General features: G+C 38.4%; 3 protein-coding genes and 1 long non-coding RNA gene across 4 annotated transcripts; 3 read left to right on the top strand and 1 right to left on the bottom strand.

Moving 5' to 3' along the window:
- Window positions 1-1,974: 1,974 nt before the first annotated feature.
- Window positions 1,975-3,376, bottom strand: LOC9327311. The gene is made up of 4 exons (XM_002891203.2): window positions 3,189-3,376; window positions 2,884-3,087; window positions 2,576-2,791; window positions 1,975-2,412 (listed from the first exon to the last, which is right to left on the bottom strand). Exons 1-4 carry the CDS (start codon window positions 3,189-3,191, stop codon window positions 2,176-2,178), a joined length of 660 nt encoding a protein of 219 aa, XP_002891249.2. The 5' UTR covers window positions 3,192-3,376; the 3' UTR covers window positions 1,975-2,175.
- Window positions 3,377-9,523: 6,147 nt separating this feature from the next.
- LOC110224588 lies at window positions 9,524-10,154 on the top strand. Its single transcript, XM_021010876.1, has 4 exons — window positions 9,524-9,710; window positions 9,788-9,868; window positions 9,936-9,983; window positions 10,077-10,154. The coding sequence occupies exons 1-4, from the start codon at window positions 9,553-9,555 to the stop codon at window positions 10,108-10,110; spliced, it is 321 nt and encodes a 106-aa protein (XP_020866535.1). The 5' UTR covers window positions 9,524-9,552; the 3' UTR covers window positions 10,111-10,154.
- Window positions 10,155-10,165: 11 nt separating this feature from the next.
- LOC110224587 lies at window positions 10,166-10,805 on the top strand. Its single transcript, XR_002329087.1, has 3 exons — window positions 10,166-10,537; window positions 10,616-10,690; window positions 10,763-10,805. It is a non-coding gene; the product is annotated as an uncharacterized LOC110224587 (long non-coding RNA).
- Window positions 10,806-12,261: 1,456 nt separating this feature from the next.
- LOC110225296 (uncharacterized protein At4g04775-like) lies at window positions 12,262-13,114 on the top strand. The gene is made up of 2 exons (XM_021014675.1): window positions 12,262-12,654; window positions 12,730-13,114. Exons 1-2 carry the CDS (start codon window positions 12,454-12,456, stop codon window positions 13,054-13,056), a joined length of 528 nt encoding a protein of 175 aa, XP_020870334.1. The 5' UTR covers window positions 12,262-12,453; the 3' UTR covers window positions 13,057-13,114.
- The last annotated feature ends 9,728 nt before the right edge of the window (window positions 13,115-22,842 follow it).

Raw genomic sequence — 22,842 nt, 5'->3', positions numbered from 1 at the left:
AAAAATATGGTTCCGCATTTATCCACCAAAAACGTGATTTTCATTTTTCTACTAAAAGACGATTCTATGTTTTCCCGCCAAAATGTGATTTTCATTTTTCTGCCGAAAACGTGATTCTGCATTTTCCCACTAAACACGTTTTTCAAGTCAAAAATGTGATTAAGAATTTTTGTCAAAAACGGAATTTCCTGTTTTTCGCCAAAAAAGTGATTCTGTTTTCTTCCGCCAATCACGTTTTCCGTTAACAGTGCGATAAAAACGTGATTTCGTTTTTTTGCCGAAAACTTGATTTCGCATTTCCCACTAAAAACATGATTTTCAGTATCACCGTAAAATTATGTGAAATTCGTTTTAGCCGAATAAAGCGAAAATAGATCTTTGTTGAAAAATTGATAAAATTGTATTTTAAATTGACGTAATCGTATATTAATTATTAAATATTAAAAAAATTAATTAGATATAGTAGAAATAAGTGAGGGTATAATGGTAAATATACCTATAAATCACACTTGTACCACCCTAATCGTTGTTTTATACTTCGTTTGCACAACGATTAGAGTAAAAGTAAAATATAAGAAACTAATCGCTTGCTAACAACACTTAAATCACATCAAACTCTAATCATTTTGCCATTCGATGGTGACATACTGACATGCGATTAGGGTTATCACATCACACCTTAATCGGATTGCCATTCAGGATCCGACTGGCCAACTGTTTCTACATACTTGGAGAAAATACAGATTGACAAGGAAGAATTCTACTTTTTTTTTCTTTATCTTTGGTTTAGTGCAAATGTTAAAGCGGATAATTTAGCACGAACAGTTCGTTGTAAATAAATAAATATAAATATTTTATTTTTATTCATCAAACTTTCCAATTGTTTCATTATATATTTCTATATAAAAAATTGTCTACTTTCCAATTCTATAGTTACAATTTTAATCTTTCAACATTTTTCATTTTATTTTTACAAACAAATTTAAAAATAAGAAAAACAATTTTTAAATGGAAAACTTTATATTACTTAAATATACAAAAAATAAGTTAAAGTGGTAAGTTAACAAACTTTAGAGGCTCTAAATTAATGTTTACATTATAAATAAATAAAAAAGAACAATTGCCATATTTGATTCAATAATTCTCTATGTTTTTTTTTCTTTACATTTTCAATTTTTTTTTTATTAAACATACAAATAAGGAAAACAGAAGAACCTTCATAGTTACTTCCCTAAATTTTATAATGTCACGGAAGAACATAAGTCATGCGCAATAATTTCCCTAAATTCTCAAATGTCATTAAAGAACATATGTAATGTCTCTTACCATTCTAAATATAAAATCAACCCAACAACAAATTGTAAAGCAACGAGGCAAATAGATGGAAATCCACCAATTATATGCTAGGTCTATGTAAAACTGGAAAATATGAAATCAAGTAACTAATTACAATACCACATAATCTCAAACAAAAGAGTAAAGGTGTCATCATAGATAAACAAAGTAGAAACCTATAGAGTAAAATAAAATCGTTTTCTTTAAAAGAAGATAAACAAGCAAAACATGATTTAGCTTCCACAAATGTACTTTGAAGCCAAAAAAGGAAATATATCTTTGCCCAAAGAATCATAAGATACTCTCACCAAACCCCAAAAACCATGTTGATGGCAAAGTATGACAAATCCACACCACTACACTCTCTCCATTCTTTATTAAACACATGATGCCTCACCAAGCTTATTTTATACCATACTTTTCACATATCACATCCATAAATGCCAACTCACTCTCTCACTTTTAAAGCTAAAAGGAACATTCAAAAGAACCTGAAGGAATCTCCTATAAATATACAAATATTTATAGTTACATCTTCATGTTTCAAAATGTGATGTGACCTTTGAAAAAATTCATTTTTCCAAATAATAAAAAAAGGTTATAATGCTGTAAAATAAAGTTAAAGAGACAAATATGAGGTAAATAAGACTGATTAAAATCATATATTTATAACCCAATTTCTATGAATATCACATTTTTGTTCTGTACTCTTTAGTAATTAGGCTTGCTACTAATTATGTAAGATAAATTGCATTTAGTCATTTACCAACACTTTTTTTTTTTCTCTCTTCTGATTTCTCCCATATTCCATCTTATACCTTTACTCTTTAATAAAGCCTTTTAGAAAGGTGCTCGGTGAGGTATACCCTTTCTTCTACTCTTCATTGGGTAATTCCGGTGGCTTTCTATTGAAGGTGTCTTTGGAGATAACACAGCAGCGGTTTCACTGCGTTGATCATCAACTGCGATCGAGATTCCGTTGATCAACCGGCTACAAATTCCGGTATTGCGGATCTTCGAGGAGTCACCGAGACAGAAGGTCAAATTTGGATCCTCCCCACTCTTGACACATTCAAGCTATAAGAGACAATCAAAAACTATAACTGTGAAGCATACAATAAGAAGTGAAGCAAACCATAAAACAACCAAGAAACCATTTGTTAATGTAATTGAACAATTCAACACAAAAGTAGATATCAAACTTGTGAACTTGAAGAAAGACCAGAACATTGTACATTACCTTACAAGCAAGAGAACAGAACCGGAACGAATCGAGAAGGTTACGAGAACAGATCTGACATGTTTTGTTTACGCTTTTACCCGTTTTACACTGAGGTCTCTCGTTTAGGAAGAAGATCTTAGCACTATTGATAACATAAGTCTGAATACAAGAGATATCAATATGTTTCTGAATCTCACTCATTCTCACAACATTATGATACGAAGATCGTCGAATCTGCAACCACAAAAACATAGAATTGGGTTCATTAAAACGAAGGTGTTCGATGAAATTCCTCAGAGAGAGAGAGATGATGATGAAATCCGAACCTGAACAACACGATGGTCTCTGTGATCATCAAAACAATAAGAACAAAAGGCATTGCCTAAACAATCCAAACAAAACAGATTACATTCACTCTTACTCGATTTTGCGTGAATCGAACAAGTCACAAAGTAGTCAGCTCGGAGCATTGGTTTTAGCCATGGCGGAATCATTACGTCATCGTTCTCCATTTTCATTATCGAACTCACCTGAAATCAAACAGACCCATGAATCAATTTCTACAAAACAAAAACCACAAAAATCGATTGAAAAATTCTGAAAAAAAAGGATTATGAATAAGAGGAACAACCATTGTTTGGGTCTTGATCTGTTCGAGACACGAAACTGAATCTGAGAAACAGAGAGAAAAATAGAGATGGTCACAGAGAAAATGGAGAATATAGTCGCCACCCACAGTTGTGTGTGGGGGTTTACAGAGAGAAGAGGAAGAGGAAGAAGAAGAAGACGATGGAGAAATTTATAAGACACCGAAAAGGTGGGCCTTTTTTACTAAGGCGGTTCTTCTTTACATTACTTATTTTATTTACATTGTTTTCCATATTGTTATAATAATTTTACATTTAGGTCTTTTAATTTTATGATCTTATACGTTCATGGGAAATTTTAAACCCCCTAGTTTTGTAGAAAAAGTTGTATAGACTAGCTATATATCATCATTTTTCTTTATTATTATTTGGTTTTTATGTAGATTACCAATTTTGTATGGTTTTATTTTGTAGATAATCAAATGCAATAAACTTCATTAAAATTAGTGAAATCAATACAGTGACAGATATCTTTTGCGACCCGTGTTAAATATAAGAGAAGTAAAATATATGTAAATAATGTGATATTGATACCATAATTGACAAATTATATTTACTAATTATTATTGTTTGGGTGATTTTTATTTATATTACTCTTGTTAATTACTTAACTTTTTTTATGTTATTATAATTTTTTTTACAAATGGGTCCTCTAGTTTTTTTATTTAACTAAAACCCCCTATTTTACCCAAAAATAACTTTTTTTAGAAAATAAATATATATCATAATTATATTTGTTATATTTGGTAGATAATCCAACTTAAGTTAAAATTGGTCAAATAATTTTAATGAAATTTATTGCTTTTGACGCGTGTCAAAAAGAAAGTGATATTATAACAAATAATGTAGTCAAACAAAATAGGAATATCTTCTTAAAACCGTTACGTGAAATCTATACTAAATTTAAAAGAACGTGTGTGAGAAATGAACCACCATATGTACAAAATGACATATATAGATTTTAATAATAAAAACCTAAAGTATGGTCTACGTTGCACGGAATCGGCAAAGTTGTGTCGATTCCCGCTTCGGAATCGGAAACGGGAGCGGAATCGCCCGGAATCGTTTGGAATCGGTTTGGAATCGCGATTCCCAAAATAGAGCTTTCGGAATCGTGGTGGAAGCGTAAGATTCCGAGTGAGAAGCGTCGCATGTGTAGATTGGAAGCGTCTCCAACGTTAGCTATGTTCGGAAAAAAACCATGAAAAAAAAGCACATGAGGAGACGACGATTAGGTTTTTCAAGGGAAGAAGAGGATGACTCCTCAACTAAAATTACAAGTTTACCCCTATTCGTTTTAAGTAAATAAAAACCCAATTCATGCGTGGATACTCGAACTCGCCACCTGAGACGATTTAAAATGCTCTATTACCACAACGCTACTAATAACATCACGATATGTTCGATTAATAACATTATATAACCCTAACTTTTAGGTTTTAGCTAATTTATTTTTATATGATTTTATGTTTGATATATATATATATATATAAAAATTATTTGTATATATCTACGCTTCCAACACGTACCCGCTTCCTAAATATTTTCAAAAACTCGCTTCTACGCTTCCAAACGCTTCCGCTTCCGCGTACCCGCTTCCGATTCCATGCAGCTTAGAGTATGGTTATGTAGTGCTATTACTCATTATTTTTTTTCATGTGCTATTACTCATTTAGTTTTTATTGACTGCAACTTAGCCTTGGTTAAATAGTTTTAATAAAATTTATTTATTGCTTTTGTCATACCATCGACTTCTTAAAATCGGGAACATGATACCATTCTTCTTCAAGCTTTTGGATTCATAACAAATAGCTCGAGGTGAATCTAGTGGCATGGTTCTCATAGAATTCTTATACATCCATAGCAACAATGATGACATACTATCCAATTGATATCCACGATCATTTCAATTTGGCAATCGACGCAAAGTTATGCTAAGGATGGACAAAGCAGAGTTTAGAACAGACCTCGGCTTTAGCAAAATTTGGATTGGATAACACCTTGTGTATTCGTGCTTCAGAAACTTTAGTGGGCCGAAATTGGGCAGGTCCATCATTTAAAACCCTAGTTTCACTTTATCTGGAAGAGAGATATATGAGCGCAACAACCATACGAGAATGAAGGATGGTTAGCCATCTCCAGGGAGAGTAAGGTCGGCGGTTGAGAGTTTTGAGTTTTTGACCAAGGTTCAAGGAAGAGGGAGAGAACATGAGCTTAACCATTCCGAAAGGGGAAGTCGTGGCCTAGAGAAGAAGCTTGCTGTGAGGCCCAAGCCCAAGAGGGGCCCAGCCAACCTAAATGACACACAAAACCAAAAACGTGTATGTATTTATGTTTATATCGTCATCTTCACGCAACCTTTTCTCATCTTCTTCTTCGCGCTCTCGAAACTCAAAGCTGCAACAACGTCATTCTCCATTGATTAATCTTGTGTATAGAGTCATTCTTGTTCTTCCTTGTTGAGAAAGTAGTCACCGCTTGACACTCTTACTCTCCGACAGTGGCGGAGCTAGAAATTTTGTTTATAGGGGTCATATATATAAATAAATATATTTAATTAATTTTTATAAAATTATAATATATTAATATTAGATGATATATTTAAAGTGTAAATTGTTATTTAGATGGTTTCGAAAACATTTGAAAATTTATACTTAAAATAAAACTAAATAATCTATTTTCTTGAAATACATCTATATATATATATATATATATATATATATAGAGTTTTAGATCTAAAATATTTCATATTTCATCTTTCAAATTATATAGTGGTATCAAATACTTTTTATCATTAAAATATTTTTTTGTCAAAATATATAATATACTAGGATTTAACCCGCGGTATACCGCGGGGCAAAATTGTATTTTATGTATTTTATATAATAATTTATAATTTATTAGATTTTTAAATTGATATTAAATAAAAAAATTTCATTTAATTATTTTATATTATAATTAATATCGTCGAAATATGTGTACTTAGAAAAGTTGTAGGTGTAGAAATGATATAGTGTTAGTATTGACAGGCATTTATAATCATGGACTATTATAATAATTTGATATTATTTTGTATCAAAAAAATTTATCGCACGATATATTGTGGGTCAATTTTTTTAAACTAATATTTTTAAATTTTAAATTATATTTGTTTGGTTTGTTTAGTATTTAAGATTATATAGAATACCAAAAAAACGTATTTAAGATTATATAATTATATCTTTATTTTAATTTTAGGTTTCACCCGTGGTATACCCCGTTTTGTATTCAGAATTATTTTGGTCCTTTTTATAGTATGACTCTAAACTATTGTCCAATTTTTTAAGCAATGTGGGATATTGTACACATATTTTTTATTCATCGATTGAGTAATATATGTCCGTTTTAAAAAAATTTAAACATATTATATGCAGAAATTTTTTTATTATTTTATTAATTATATGTATTTTATATAAATTCAAAATAAATTACTATAAGATCATATAAAAGTGAAAGAAGAATCATACATTAATGTTTAAATTAGGTAGAGATGTTTTAGGAAAATTTAGAAACAAAATCAATTTGTTACCATATTTAGAAGCCATGGTTTCTAAAAGATTTTTTCTAAAATATTTTGTAATATTAATTAATAGATAAACATTTATGATAATGGCATTCTTTGTAAATACTTAGCAACTCTAGGATTTATTTGCTAAGTGTACTCCAAAAATGTATATATAGATATATTGTAGAGATTGATTAGTTGTCGTGATTATATTCATAACCTTTTTTTTTTTAGGAAAAATTACAAGATCTACCACATTTTCCCAATTTGTTTCAAGATCTACCACATTCTTCTCCATCTTTCAACTCATACCACATTTGTCTGTGAATTGTCAATTTTGCCCTCACAGTTGATGGCAGTTTTCCCGCCTGCGCCTGCCAACGAGTTGACATTCGCACCTTCTCGTTTCCCTATTAACCCTCGAGACCCGTGCAAAATTACACCCCACAAACTTCTCTCCCCTGCGAGAAGTGTAACCGCTTTCGTCTCTCATTCACTTTCCCTTTCTCTTTCTTCTCCTTCTCCTCTCATCGGAAGTTAGTTACGGTAAACCATTTTCGGCAGATTCTTTGAATGTAACTGACACTCGATTTTGTCCCTCATACTTGATTAATCACAAGTTAGTTTGTAGTCATCTAATTATTGGTTCGTAGTCATCTAATTTGATTTAATCGTTTCGTCCCCAATTTCTAGGGTTTCTGTCCATCTGCATGCTCCTTTTCCACTGTTCGATTTTCAAAGAAATTCTTAATTTTTTCTCCTGTTTTCTCTCCTCCGCCGCAGATGAAGTCCTCCTCGAGTAAATTGAAACAAAAGTCTCCGCTTGGCAAATCCAGGCGCACGGTTTCCTTTGAAGACGACGACGACCCTTTTGTCTCCGCCAAGTCAACCGCGACCCACTCAAATTCTCCATATCAGCCGCGACCGGAGATCCCGGTAGTAAACAGGGACAAACTTCCGAAAAGGCTCTACGCCACTGACTGCTATCCGCCTCTCGGACGTATTAATGCTTATTCAAAGCCGGAGTATCTGCTCGATCTCGTCGAAATCCTAGAAGGGACGAAAGAGTTAAATTATCTTCGCGCCTCATGCTTTGGCCCGCTGTTTCAGCTTCCTGTCCGCAAATGTTCGTTTTCTGGCAAATTAGTACATCAGATGTTGTGTAGAGGCGTCTACACAAGGAAAAAACACGAGCTATGGTTTATTTTTGCCGGTCAGCCATTCCGTTTTTCGTTAAGAGAATTTGCCATTCTCACTGGTCTAGATTGTCGGCCGTATTCTTCACCGGCAGATGTATTGAAGTCGCAGAGAGAATGTACCAAAAAACATCCGTACTGGAATATTCTCATAGGCGAGGACCACCCGGGTGTTCTCATCAAGGACATTGTTGACTGGCTGAGGAAAGACAAGATGAAGCCCAAGAAAGAGAAGATGGATGACTGGAGAAGGCTTCGTCTCGCTCTTATCGTGATCGTTGAAGGGGTATTGCTTTGCAGTTCCCAACCTGTGAGAGCTTCTCTTCAAGTTGTCGAAATGGTTCAGCATTTGGAGTCGTTTGAAGCGTTTCCATGGGGACGAGAATCATTCCTTCTGACAATGCGAATGGTTAAGGTCAGTCAGAAGGTTAACAGTCTCTCTGCCCTAATTGCGAAGTTCAACCAGTCTCACTCTTCAACCCATGGGTTCCCTCTTGTCTTCCAACTGCTGATGTTAAAGGCCATCCCAGTTTTTGAGAGATACCTTCTTCAACCTGATGATACGCAGACTATCATTGATGGGTCAATCACTACTTTGCCTCCGTTGAAGACTTTTCACAATTCCAACATAATGGAAACAGAGCTAATTCCTGGGGTAATTATTATTTTTGTCCTTCTCGTGAACATTATTATTTTTTTACCCTAGTACCCAAGTGATTACTAATTAATTATTGAATTCAATGTAGTTAAGTATTGCCCCGCTGTTGTCTACTGATGATCCCCCACACCCATCGATCAACGATTGGCCTGATGAAGTCTCTGACCCGGCGGTTGACTATATGGAAAGCCTTATTGGTGGCGGATACAAGTTCTGCCAAGCTGACTGAATTGGTGGGTGTCGTACTTGGCCAAAGATAGTCGTTGATGAGAACCCCAAAGAACCCAATGTTCGCAAGACCAAGAAGGTACCTGTGAGGCGTCCAAATAGAAACTCTGACATGCCTGAGTCTCCCCAGTGTGGTCCATCTGGTTCATCAAAAGGTAAAGGGAAGGTCGATGAAGACTTTTGTCCCCCAGCAGGGACTGAAGGTAAAGATGTTCTCTATGCTCTGATCATGGAAGAAGTTAATTCGAAGTTCCGTGACATGAAAGAGGAATTGAAGGTTGAATTGATGGGTGAAGTTTGTCGGATGTATGGAGTAGAGAAGTCTTTATTGAAAGACGAACTCTTAGACGAGATTATTAGCAATCTGCGCCATGGTGGGAAGTTTCCAACAACCCCCCCTCCGAAAGCTGCTTCACCAGGTAAAAACAAACTATCTGAGGGACAAACCTATGGTCCCCCTAATAATGCAAATGTAAACAAGGAGTCCGGGGGACACACAGATGTCCCATTAACAAACGCTGTTACTGAGGGACAAACGCATGGTCCCCCAGAAAATATAAATATCAACAAGGTCCCTAGTGGGCAGACCTCTGATTCCCCCCATGTCCAGATAGACCCTCCCGCCCCAAGTTCTCCTCAATCGCCGTCTAAGGGGAAAAGTAATTCTCAACTTTTGGAGGAGTTTTAGCGGCAAGCCTGGTCTGAGTACGGAGGAGTGTCTGATGTTTTACAAAACCTCAACCAGTCTTATGCATCTCCCTCTGGTCCTGCTCAGTCTGGTCCGTTTGGACCTTCTCCTGGTCTTGTTGCTTCTGGTCCTTCTACCATTCATCCATCTCCTTCTGGTCCTTCTTCCTCGAAGTTCTCTATTGATCACAACGTAAGTTTCCTTGTTGCTTCTGGTCCTTCTCTATTGTTTTGACGTTGAATAACCTCTGTTTCTTACATATTATTCAGCCAAAAGACTTCCAAACTCCATTGCCAACCATTAGTGAGGACAACGCAGAGGAATCCGAGGACGAAGAAGTTGCAGATGAGGTTTGTATATTACATTTTTTTTTTGTCTACCTCTTTCTAGAAATGGTTCCTAAACCATTTTACACAGGTCCTGGTTGGAAAGTCTGTTAAAGAGAATTTTCCTGAAGATCACAACGTAAGTTTAACTAAAGTCATTATTTGTTTTCTTATGTGGTGGAGTTTTTTGTTTTTCTAATCCTTTTTTACTTTTAATTCTCTTTACTTTTAGCCCAACGACTTCCAAACGCCTCATCAAGATGTAGAGGAGATCAGTTCGGCTGATGAATCAGAGGACGATCAAGATACATAGCGGGTTTGTCTCTGTTTCAACGTGGATACTTGTGTCTTTCCATGGATATGATCCTCTCTTCTAATCAACTATAACAGGTTGCTGGTGGAAATTCTTTTGGTGTGTCTGAGGACGTGGGATTTGTTGGTGAGGAGAGAAGGGAAGCTATAGAGAATAAGTCTGTTGGTGTGTCTGAGCACGTTGATGTTGTTGAATGCGAGGACAGAAGAGAAGAAGTAATTGAAAAGTCTGTTGATGTCTCCGGGGACAATGTTGAGACTGAGGTTTTAGAGGATAAGTCTGTTTCTGGGGACCATGAACCCAAAGAGGGTGACGAGAGTAGTGGTGATAGTGAAGGAAGGTCTGAAGACGAGGATCACCAAGATGAAGCTATGGACGAGGTATAATACTTATTTCTGTAATAACTAAAACGCAAATTCTAATTTCTTGTCCCTAACCTGTCGTGCCCATTCATCTAGGCAAACAAAGCATGGCCGCCAGAGCTTTTTAAATCCTCAAGAGGTGCTGATGAACAACTGGTTGACGATCAAGAGGTATCTCATAAATTTTCAGCATTTTAATTGTGGTTCTGTTTGTCCCTTTCCCTAAAATACCTTTTTTTATAGGGAAATGCTACTGGTGGTGTGGCAATTTCAGAAAAAAGTCCCTTTGGGAAAAAGAGAAAATCTTCTTCTCTTGGCGGGGATTCTTCTAAGCCGATCCTCCCTCCCAAAAGGGCAAGGAATAAACCCCACCGTTTCCGTGACCCTATTCCAGTCCAGGGACAAGAATCCACAGGGACCAATAGTGTTTCCCAATCAACTGATGAGGTTTTGCACCCGTTTGTCCTAGTAAATGATGATCTTCGGAAACATTTCTTGTCCACTCTCAAATCTTATCGCCAGAGGTAATTCAGTTTCTTATTGAATTCATTACTTACTTCTTTTTCCCCAACCTTTAAATTACTATTTTACATTAATGGTCAGGGAGTTCGTCCTCGATGCACATGTTGTCCCCAAATCATTTTTTAAGGATATGCTTACTCCTCACCATTCTGTCCACCAAGAGATACGTTGTAAACCAATGATACCTGCATTTTATAATATCATGTCCCTTAAATTAATTATTGTCCTCTATACAATCCAGCACATCGATGCCATGCTAAGCCTGTTGGCTCGGAGGTTTGGGGATACTTTGGTCCAGAGTAGGTCTGCCATACTTGATTCATGGTTTTCGCTTACCCTTAGCGAACTCTATTCTCGTTTCAAGAAGTCCAAAAGTAAATCTGAGTGGCCGTGGAACAGTAAGATACGGGACTACGTCAGGGGTATAGTCCCTGGCCGATTCACGAGACAGGCTTGGTTTTCTGAGGTCGACACTCTGTACGCGCCTTTACATCTGTCTGGGGGCCACTGGGCTGCGCTTGTCATAGATCTGAAAGAGGGTACCATAGGTGTTCTTGACCCTAACATGGCTGCCAAAACCGACAAACAGATGGGCGTGCTCATGAAACCTCTCGTTGTGTTGCTTCCTTTTATCATCAAATCACTTGTCCCCCAAGATGTTCTCTGCAATCGTCAAGTTCCCCCTGAGTTCGCCTTTGATCGTCTCCCTGAAATCTTTCAAAGCGAACATGAAGACGACAGTGGCCCGCTTGCTATGAAGTACATTGAGCTTCATTTCCAAAACATTACTCACGACAGCATAACTGAAGAACTTGTGGAGAATATCAGGATGAGATTTGCTGTCGACATCTTCGAGGAGTTTGTTCAGCCTCTCCGGCTGTGATGCCCCTTTCAATATTTCTGCTTAAGAACTTATGTCTTTTTGTAATAATTATTTACTCTTCTTTGTTTTCTTCTTGGATGCTACTTGGATGCTTAGGAACTAAATATTTTTAAACTGCTATCTATTTAGGAACTACTTGGATATTTAGGTTGTCCTCCGCAAACAGAGATCCTGTCTCCTAAAATATTCTATATTATGTTGTCCCTGTCGCAATTTTGGATAGGCAATTTTTACAAACAAGTCAACGTTTAGATACCCAATAACAACAGTAGAAGCCAGTTGCTCTCCACTATTCTCTCCCCTAACCTGTTACGCTTCCCCATGATTTTTCTTCTGTGTCATCACATCAGCGAAAAGGTAACTTTTTGCTTAATAAATTTATATTATATTCTTTTCAAGATTTTTGGGCATCAGTCTCTATTTATCTCTCCACATTAATGATCTCTTCATCTACACAATTATCCCCTTTCTCTCAAACTCCCCCCAGCCTACTCCATAATTTCTACCATCTAATTGTTTCCCACGGACCATGGGCCTCCATAGTTATAGCCAGTCATTGGATTCATCCCGAGAATCTCTTAGTTCTTATGGACCTGTTTATCCCGGGCCAATGTCTTTTGAAAATCTTGGTATACCTCGTCACTGTTACTGCGGAGGGACGGTCGTACTTGGGAATTCACTCTCCGAGGACAACCCTGGCAGGCAGTTTTATCAGTGCGAGAAGAGAGATGTAAGTTTAAATCCCACTCTTACTATATTCAATAATTCGATCTACTATAGTTACATTTGCTATGTTTGTATTCAGGACCGACCTGGGCGCCATCTTGTTAAATGGTTGGACGAGGCATTTATGGACGAGATTTCAGCGGTTAAGTGCTCTATTAGGGAACAGGAAGAACACCTTAAGTTCCTACTTACCGCCCCTAACGGGGAGCACATGGATCTTGCCTTGATGTGCGATCGTCTGGACCTTTACCAGGAAGACATTAAATTGCTTCAGCAGAATTTATGTCTTTTGCAACGCTCCCCTCGTTCCATTGTCGACGTCGCTCGTTCGTGTCCTAAAATCATCGTTCTCATCCTTGCGATTATTGTCCCCGTAGCCGCGTTCGTGCTTGGCACTTATATGTAGCTTTAATAGCTCTTTTTTCATCCTTCGGCTATTATGTCCCCCATTTTTTATATCATGTTGTCTACTAGGGACTATCGTGTAATGTTCGTCCCTCTTTTATTGTAGTCCGAATTCTACAAGTTATCTATATTTAAGATATGAAGCTATCACTTAGAGACGTTCGTGTCCTCCAAACGTGTTTTTGCTTACACGCGATTATTGTACCCGAGACGCTTCCAAGCTTCGACTCAATTCTACAACTTATATATATTGTAAAAATATGAAGTATCAAGATATCTCGCCCCAGATCTACTTATTTCTATGCTGATAAGCTACCGTAAATTGTATATTCACGTCCCCCAATGCAATACGAAACTGCTAAACAGTTATCCCTTAGAATAGTTAGTCACCTAGTAATGAGATAGGTCTTGTCACTTTAATTAGTATTTACTTTTCCACATTCATTGTCTCCAACTACTAATTCAAAATCTCTAACAGCAACATTCATTGTCCCCAACCATTAATTAGTAATCCCATCTATATATAGGTAAGTAACGACATTCATTGTGCTAAACCATTCCTAATTCCAATTCCTTGATATGTTTTTGTGGCAAAAGCTTCCCAAACATCTTAGAGTATCGATTGTCCTTCTTGTTGGTAAGTCATGTTACCGACACTTAGGTCCCCTTATTCTCTCTGGGAACGCTGGCATGCGTCTCGCACTTGATCCTTCTGTTTTGCGGGAGACTTCTCTGGCTCTCCTTGAAGCGCATCCTCAAAATGTTTTCATCGGTTCACCCATTTACTTCTTTGTTTTACGATGTGTAAAGGCTGGAAATCCTGCTGCTTGTTACTTAGAGAGCATTAGGCTCGCTGCAGTTGAAGGTTTAATCAAAGAAGCAATGGACATGCTCGCTCATATACCCGATCCATCCGACAAATTCTTTTCACCAAGGGTCTCTACCTTGTCTCTATTAATAGACCTAAGGATGCGATCATCGCCATGAATCTATTCAAACAAGAAGTTGTCTCTTCTCGCAACGCTGATCGTGTGGCCAAGCTTGTGATATCCGATATTAAGAAGATTGCCCCAACCCAACTTAGATTCAACTGGACTGGCTATACGTGCTACTTGATCCATCCCCCTCGTCGATATTCAGAATGTTCCAACTGTAATGTTTGGACCCCCTGTCCTCTCTGTGTTAATTGGTGGGTCTTATGATTTGTTTGTTTTTCCTTTATATGGTCTCCCATATATTTTTGTCTTCCCCGAAGATGTATATGATAAATATATATAGTTTTTGTTCGATAAGTTGTGAGATGTGCTTGCCAAAAGATACCAATACATGTCATACTACATCCAATTACCAAAAGATAAATATATATTAGTTATACTTTCCGTGTTAAGCCATGGACTAAAAAAATGGATGTTAAGCCATGGACTAAACAAATTTCCCGTGGCCTATCCAACCTAAGTAACGATAAACCCTCTTTTCCGTAATACTTCATGGACCAAAAGCCGCCGAAGTATTATTCCCTAAAACTTAGATAGGATTTTTGCAAGTTGCTCTGTTGTGGCCATCCTTCCCACATGTGGTGCATTTGTTAGGTTTTTTTTTCTTCCCTCCTTTGCCCTGCAACACATACATGGACACAATTAATTATTTTGTGTTGAAAGACAAAACTCATTTAAGACTCTTAATTTGTTACCTGATACTCTCCCCGCGATGGTATGCGTACGGTCTTTGGTCTTCCGCCTGGTCTTCTTGTTTTTGGTGGATTCACAACCATTTCACTAACTACGTTTGGGACCTCCGTGTCTTTTTCCTTAGGCGGAGGTAGAATATGGGCACGCCAGAGCTTACGCCACTCCGTCACGAATGCATAGTTCCCGATCAGGGAGTAAATGTCCACGTTCCTTATCCCCACCGCGGCTAAAGCGTGACAACACGGCACCATTAGCACATCAAATACTCTGCAAGTACATGTTTTTTTCTCTAGATCCACAGTGAAAACGATACCAAAACCGTCGTTTACTTGATAAATCCATTCACTTGCTGCTATGACAGCACAATCTGTCGCTAATTTCAGGTGATCTATTAGCATTTCCTCGATCTCTGGCGTACATCTTGTCCTCGTTCTAGTTGCAGCTTCTCTTCTCTCGTAAAACCAACGCATTAACATAGTCCTAATGAATTCTACCATCGTCACTATCGGGAAATCTATGGCTTTTTGCATTGCAGCATTTAGGGACTCCGAGATATTGCTGCTCATCACATTGTATCGCATTCCCGGGAAGTACGCAAGTGTCCAATGAGATATTCCTATCTCTACCAAATAATTGGCACAATTGATGTCTCTTTTCTGAATTTCTTCAAACCAATATCGCAAATCTCCCACAGTGTAAGATCTAGCCGCATTGGACACCATTTTAGCAAGCCCCTCACACTTGAAATGGTGGACAACGTTCCTAAATAAATGCACAGTGCAGCAAGCGTGCTTTGCAAGTGGATACACTGTCCTTAGTCCAGCATATATGGCCGCATGTCTGTCGGAGACGAAGACAAGATCGTCTTCATCAGGGACAAACTGTAACAGTTGTTTGAAAAACCACGTCCACCCTGCTATGTTCTCACTGTCAATGACTCCGAATGCCAATGGGAATATTTGATAATTTCCATCTTGTCCACTGGCAGCAACTAAACAGCTTTTGTATTTTCCTTTAGTCTGTGTTCCATCTATCACTATTACTTTCCGCAAATACTTATACCCAGCAACTGAAGCCCCAAACGCAAAAAATAAATATTTGAAACGGATTTCCCCCTCCTCAGTATAATCCGTATGGACTGTGGACAGCGTACCTGGATTAGTTGTCCTTAACAGATGGAGATATGTCTGCAAGAACTTATAGCTTTCTTCTTCACTGCCACGAGCTTTTTTCATTGCCATCTCTTTCGCATTCCAAGCTTTCATGTATGATATGGTAACGTTTAGTTCAGCCAATACTATCTCTGGTAGTTCACAGGCTCTAGGTCCCTTCTTTCCATGCGCATGTTTTGCTTTTAGCAACTCGCCTAGAATCGATCGTGTTGCTTTCATCCCGTACTTTGACCGCACTTTCACATCACAACTATGTCTTAGACTCGCTGTTCGAATTTCCACTTTCTCCGAGTTCTCGTGAAACGTTGCATATACCCTCCAATTACATTTTTTATCATGGCATACTGCAATTACACGCGTCTTGTCGGAAGCTTTTATTCGGAAATTGAATAGCCTTTTTATAGAGTACACAGTTAATGCCTTATGCAACTCGCCTTTGTTCTGGAATATCCGCCCAATATATATTGAATCCCCAGCTTTCCTAAGATTCATGTTAGCCTTGTCCTGCGCAACTCCGACTGCGTTGTCCCTGAACGGTGCGGCATCTCTACCCATCACAATATCGTCCCCCACAAATTCAGTAAACATTGTCTCCCCCATTGTAAGTTGCGACCTTATCTGCCCCATTTCTGCACTTTCCTCTCCAACACTACATCCCATTGTCACCTCCAAATTTCCTTGTCCTTCTCCTTCCTCAAAAGCCTTAAAAGTTGAGGCATCTTCTCTTCTTTCCAACGGTGTCACCGTAACGTCCACTTGCCTCATTCTGGTCTGCCCCAGTTGGATTGACATGTCTCCACTTTCCTCTCCACCTTCAACAAATGTTGTCGCATCTTCTCTTCCATCGATTTGATTTACCTCAACTTCGACTAGTATTGGCTGGTTTTGTCCCTTTGGTGGACCCAACGATTCTGTCAGTTCGAGTGACATTTCTGCACTTTGTCCCCATCCTTGTGAAGTTGTCCCCTTTTGTCCCCGCAGTTTTCCACATTCCTCTTCACCTTCATCAAATGTTGTGGTATCTTCCCTTCCGTCCATCTGATTAACCTCGACATCGACTAGTATTGGCTGGGTTTGTCCTCCTAGTGCATCCACACTTTCGTCCCCCACATACATATCGTCCTCGTATATATCGTCCTCCATACCGGAATATATATCGTCCTCCACTCTACCCTTTTGTCCCCGCGGAGATCCGTCTGCAATTGTCAATGCTTTCTTCCTCGAATCCTTCCAAGGATCCCAATCCGGCGGGTACTCCCTATCGATCAACTCCCTCATATTATCAAAGTCATAGTCGCCTGAATCTTCTCCCTCACTTAACATGTTGTCTTCCGACTCGGATGCCCATCCTCCACTATCCGTGCCCAATGCTACCACCAGTTCCTTTTCTCGTCCCCGCTTAGCTTTTCCCTTTTGCAGCACAGCTTCTTTCCTTTTATAAGATTCTTCAAACGCATATATTTCCTCTAAAAAGTCCTCTTCCTCAAAAGTTACAGGAATTATCTGCGTGCTTTCGCTCTCACCTCTGTGCTGTCGCGCCATATCTTGTCCCCGACACTCGTCTTGTCCCCGACAATCGTCTTGTCCCCCGAGATTTGACACATCTTCATCGTCTTCTTCTAAACATAGATACATGTTCATACCTCCCTTTTCTATTCTTACCTTTTTGAATTTCGACAATGAACTCTCGCTGTCAACAGAGACTGGCGGCATCTTTTGCTGCGTGTAGATAGTGTCTCCTCCTTCGAACCAAAAACTCAGCTCCATTTTTGTCCTTCTTCTGTCTACTCCAAACGTTGCGGCAATTTTCTGCTCAACATCAGCAATCGTATCTCCTGCGCTTACGTCTACACACTTTGCATATTTCTTTGCCAACATCTTGAATCGCCACTCTCCACTTTTTTTGCATTCCCAGCAACCGACCAATATCATTACTCCTTCGTCCATCAGTACCTGTCGTCCTCCAATAAATACCACCATCTTAGAATGTGGGTGGTTGCATTTATCACAAACAAACAAATCTACCCTTTTTCGGTGGACAAAAAATGTTGCAATAAATTTTACCTTCTTTAGCTTTAAATGCACCCTTCTTCAACCAGAACTCCAATTTCGCCCAGCATCAGCGTTTTCTCCTCAGATTTCCAGTTTTTTCAGATCTACAAAGCTCTTTTGTCTGATATATTAAGAGAGCAATTAATGGCCTAACCCTACTCTATTATCATTTCTATTAATTAAAATTAATTATCTACCACATGTAACCGTGCAGCATTAATTGATGCCCTGCTCCTTCTTTGGAAGCGCCGAGTGAAGCTGTCTCCGTCTCTGACACAGCCTCTCTGTCCCAATCAGGGGTATTTTCGTCCATGGTCGAGCGCGTGCAATTGAGAAATGGTACATTTTGAAAGGCTTTTCCGAAAGTGGTATATTTTGAATGCCAATTGTTTAAATGTGGTACATTTTGAAATATTCCCTTTTTTTTAACGTCTGGATTTATTATTTATTACAAATTATGAGAACTGTTACATAGACGATTCTACAACGGACAATTCCTTCCGATATTAGATCCACGACAGACGACATCTTCTTCACCTTTTTCTTCATACTCACCTCCTTTACCTCCTTCTTTATGCTCTTGATGGACACTTCCCTCTCTGCGTAGAATCCTGGCGAACGGCTATAATTGTACATCGCTGGAGATCTCCTGCACACTTGCCTCCAATAATCTGCAAATTTATTAATAAATCGCAGTATCTGGGACTCGAACCCCAGACCTCTGAGTGTAGAAGCATTAATTAACCCTTGTTTAACCAATGGGCCAATGAGGCTTCCACATTCATAACCTTTAGAAAATATATATTTTTAAAAAATATTTGAAAAGAATGTAGGGGAAAAACAGGATATATGTTCTAGAAAGAAGAAAAAAATTGATATGTAAATGAATATTATAGATATTATAGATATTTGGACATATTTGCTCAAAAAAAAGAAAAAAAAAAATATTTGGACATACAAAAATAGAAATGAGGTTAAGTGACAAAATAAATATTCATGGGGTCAAAAACAAGAATTAATCATATGACATAGGGGTCATTATGAATACTTTAAACCAAAATATTTAATTATCTTAAGAAACTTACCCTATAATTAAAAAATCTATAAATTTTATTGGGGTCAACTGAACTGTTGCTTGTTGGCCAAGAAACAGTTCGTTCTGCTGAGATCCAGAAAATCCTAACCAGATTTCTAATCATTTCTTGTGAGGAAAGCTATCAGGTCCTGGGTGTTCTATCAACCGTTAGTCGCAACTTCTTTTTGCTTTTCAAATCAATTAAGGTGAGAGTGGTATCTACGAAGCATGGTATCATTTTCTTTTGTTATGCTCCATGACTTGTGGCATATAGGCTTGGATTTGATTGGTAAAGATTAGATTATGTGATGTTATGGTTGGAATTTATGTTAATGCTTGACGGTGATGTTTGGTAATGTTACGACAAGTATGTAACTATTAAATATGAGGATGTATGTATGAGTATGTATGTATGAGAATGATTTAGATATGGATAGTGATGGGCCGACGGGTTACATGTTGGTCAAGAAAGGCTGATGAGCCCGAAACGCATGGGAGTGTCTGAGTCATGAGGGCCAGCCTCCACTTATGAGGTTATAGTCATCACGAGGATGACTGGACCTAATGATACGTATGTGTGTGTTAGTATGGATAAGATGGTTGTTATGAATGTCATGTTAGAAGTTAAAGCATGTTAGGTTGATTTCTTGTATCTAAGGTTGTGTGTTATGATGATTATTGTATAGCTTTAGAAAGTGTTATATGTTTCACTCACTGAGTATTCTTTACTCACCCCTTTTTTTTTCCTTCTTTCCCTAGGTAAAAATGTTGTTGAATAGCTGCTCAAGCTTGTCTCTCTTCATGGTGTCTTTGGGATTTGGGTTTCAAATTCGTTAATGCAAAAATATAGTTTCCTTTTAAAGTTCTTTAGTTGTTTTTCACGAGATATGAATGTTGCTTTAGACGAGTTATTTTTACAGCTTCAATAAGATTGGTTCATGAATAAGATGTATGTGAATGTGTTTAAGAATAGAAAATGAACATGGAATAGTCTCTTATAGGAAAAGTTGCACGTCTTCTCGGTAGTATAGAAGAGGGGTGTCATACTTGACGTGCACCATCGACGTCTCCACTAGACACGGCACGTCTGTCAGTCCAGGAGAACGAGCTCATGCCGTCAAAAAAGTCTAGTGTGATGGCTCTTCTTGGGTAAACAAAATCTCATATCAAAATTGTATGTCGAAAGGATTCAGATCTGCATGTCGTAACTTATCTTCGTCATTTGGAGGTTCTTTAAAGTCGGGTCAAGCAAAGGTACTACAAATAGAGAGTGAAAGATGGAGATCACCGGACACCATCTTTGCCCTTTGTTGCTAGTTGTTGAAACTCCGACGGAAAACATTGATTTTGAGAGAGTTTTAAAAGGAAGAAAAAGTTAACTAACAAAATAGCAAAGGACAATGGATCTAAAACGATGAAGAGAAAGGTGGTCTAAGTCGTGACGCTGGCAATTTGAGGCTTTGGTGGGGGACTCCTTGTTGGACAACAAGCTGGGGCGGCTTGAAGGACAACAAGCTGGAGGGCGTATGTGGTTGATAAAATCCACACTAGAAATTTGTTCTTAGATTTATCGGCAAAGAGGGCTAGATTTTCAATGATGCTTTGAGAATTTATTGATGTGAATCAACAGTTTACAAATGAAAGTATGAGAATACAAATGCTCGTAAGTATTAGGTCAAGTAATAGGTAGACGATGATCCCTCCAAGTCGTCCTCCATCGCTTTATATAGGTCTTCTGGTTAGGTTAACTCCTTCCTAGATCCTCGCCGCTGCTCCTAGAAATCAGGTTTGTTCCGAGATTTTAGCCGACCTAGTCAATTGCCTTTATCAAATCGCCAATCTCTTGCCAGGCCGAGCCTGTATTGATGAGAGCCCAATAATATTTTGCTACTGGATTTGCAGGTGTGAAATCCAGGCCCAAGAGTTGCCCCCCAGCCCATCAAGTGAGCATTAGAACTTGATGTGCGATAACCTAGGTCAGATATGATTTGCAAAATATTCTCGCAAACAGTTCTGATTTTTTTGTTACTCTTCAAAGATTTCCCGCTTGCACGAATCTGTAAATGAACGGCATGGATCCGGGGATCTCCTTCGGAATATTCGGTTTAAATGACAAGGCGAACTATGTTGGTGTCGGATCCCGGATCAGAAGTCCGAGACCAAGCAAAGATTGCCACGTAGTCAAGATAATGGCCCATAAAGAATGAAGCCCATTGTACCCATGAGCCGAAGGAACGGTCGAAGTGGTTGTCACCACTTCGAGAATCCGAAGTGACTGCACTGTGACATGAGTTCGGTGTAGAAGACACGGGTAAGTCGGTTCAAGGACACTTGGGCCGAAAAGGCGAGGCCCACGAAGATCAGAGTCAACTCAAATTCAAACGTTGAGCATTAAAGTCAAGGAATCAAAACGGACACATTTAAGAAGGAATAATTGTACTTAATTACTCATTTTTAACGTCGTTTCTCTATGTATAAATACAAAGGCCAATGGCCATGTAAAGGGATCTTCCTCTGAAGAAAGAAATAATATAGCAATTTTTGTAGCAATTCATAAGCCTTTTACGTTCTTATTTTTGTCCCTCAAGAATAATCTTTCCTACTAATAAAAATACTTGAGTGTGTAAATCCGACATCCACATTTTGGCGCCGTCTGTGGGGATATAGGATTCTTGAGTGGTCAGATTTTTCTTTATTACACTTCCGAGATAAGCAACAATGTCCGGAGGAGACACCGTTGAGACATCATTGGCCGAAACCCTCAAAGCTATGCAGCAAACCATGTCGGACATATCACAAAAGTTCTCGGATGTGGAAAAGGCCGTCGATACGTTGCAAACATCCCAGGTATCTCTTAGTCAAAACGTCAATACTATACAAACTCGTGTTCGCTCTTTAAGTGCAGGAAACCTTGTGGGAGTCCGAAGAGGGATATTCAACTCGCCAAGTTCCGCTGCACGAAATGAAACCAGCGGACAAACAACTCCCGGTGCTACTAATAATGTAGCTCAGACGTTGGAAGAAGAGACACAGCTCGGAGATGAAGAACAACTTGCAGCTCAATACGAGCAGGAGAACCTCGACCAGTTCGAGACCATGAGGAAGGTTAGCCAGGAATTAAAAGAAATGAAATCAAAATTTCATCAAGCGACAAGTTCGGAGCCAGATATCAATCGAGTCATTGAAGAAGCTAGGCGAACACCTTTCATATCGCGAATTGCAAGTTTGAGGATCAAAGATTCCCGGAAACTCAAGTTGGACCCTTATAGCGGATTACAGGATCCAAAAAGCTATCTCGCAGCTTTTCTGATCGCTGCTGGAAGAGTCAAATTGGATGAAGCTGATGAGGACGCAGGCTACTGCAAGCTTTTTTCGGAGAATCTATGCGGCCAAGCTCTAATGTGGTTCACCCAATTAGAGCCGGGTTCGATCAGCAATTTCGACGAACTATCAGCCGTATTCTTAAAGCAATACTCCATTCTTATGGATAAAAGCGTTTAGGATGCCGATCTTTGGAACTTGTCGCAAGGATCTAATGAGTCACTTCGAGCTTTCATCACCAAATTCAAAGGAGTGCTGTCAAAACTCCCAAGAATCTCGCAGCAATCAGCTTTATCTGCCCTACGAAAAGGATTGCGACATGATTCAAGGTTTAAAGAAGACTTAATACTTCATAAACCAGACACAATTCAGGATGCACTCTTTCGCGCGAACAACTGGATGGAGGTAGAGGACGAAAAAGAAAGTTTTGCCAAAAGAAATAAACAAGAAAAGCCAGCAATCACCGTCCCTACCAAGAA

Source organism: Arabidopsis lyrata, assembly GCF_000004255.2.
Source record: "Arabidopsis lyrata subsp. lyrata unplaced genomic scaffold ARALYscaffold_1, whole genome shotgun sequence".
Taxonomy (NCBI): Eukaryota; Viridiplantae; Streptophyta; class Magnoliopsida; order Brassicales; family Brassicaceae; genus Arabidopsis; species Arabidopsis lyrata.
Note: the sequence above shows the minus strand (reverse complement) of the source record. Positions and strands in the feature narration are given on the sequence as shown.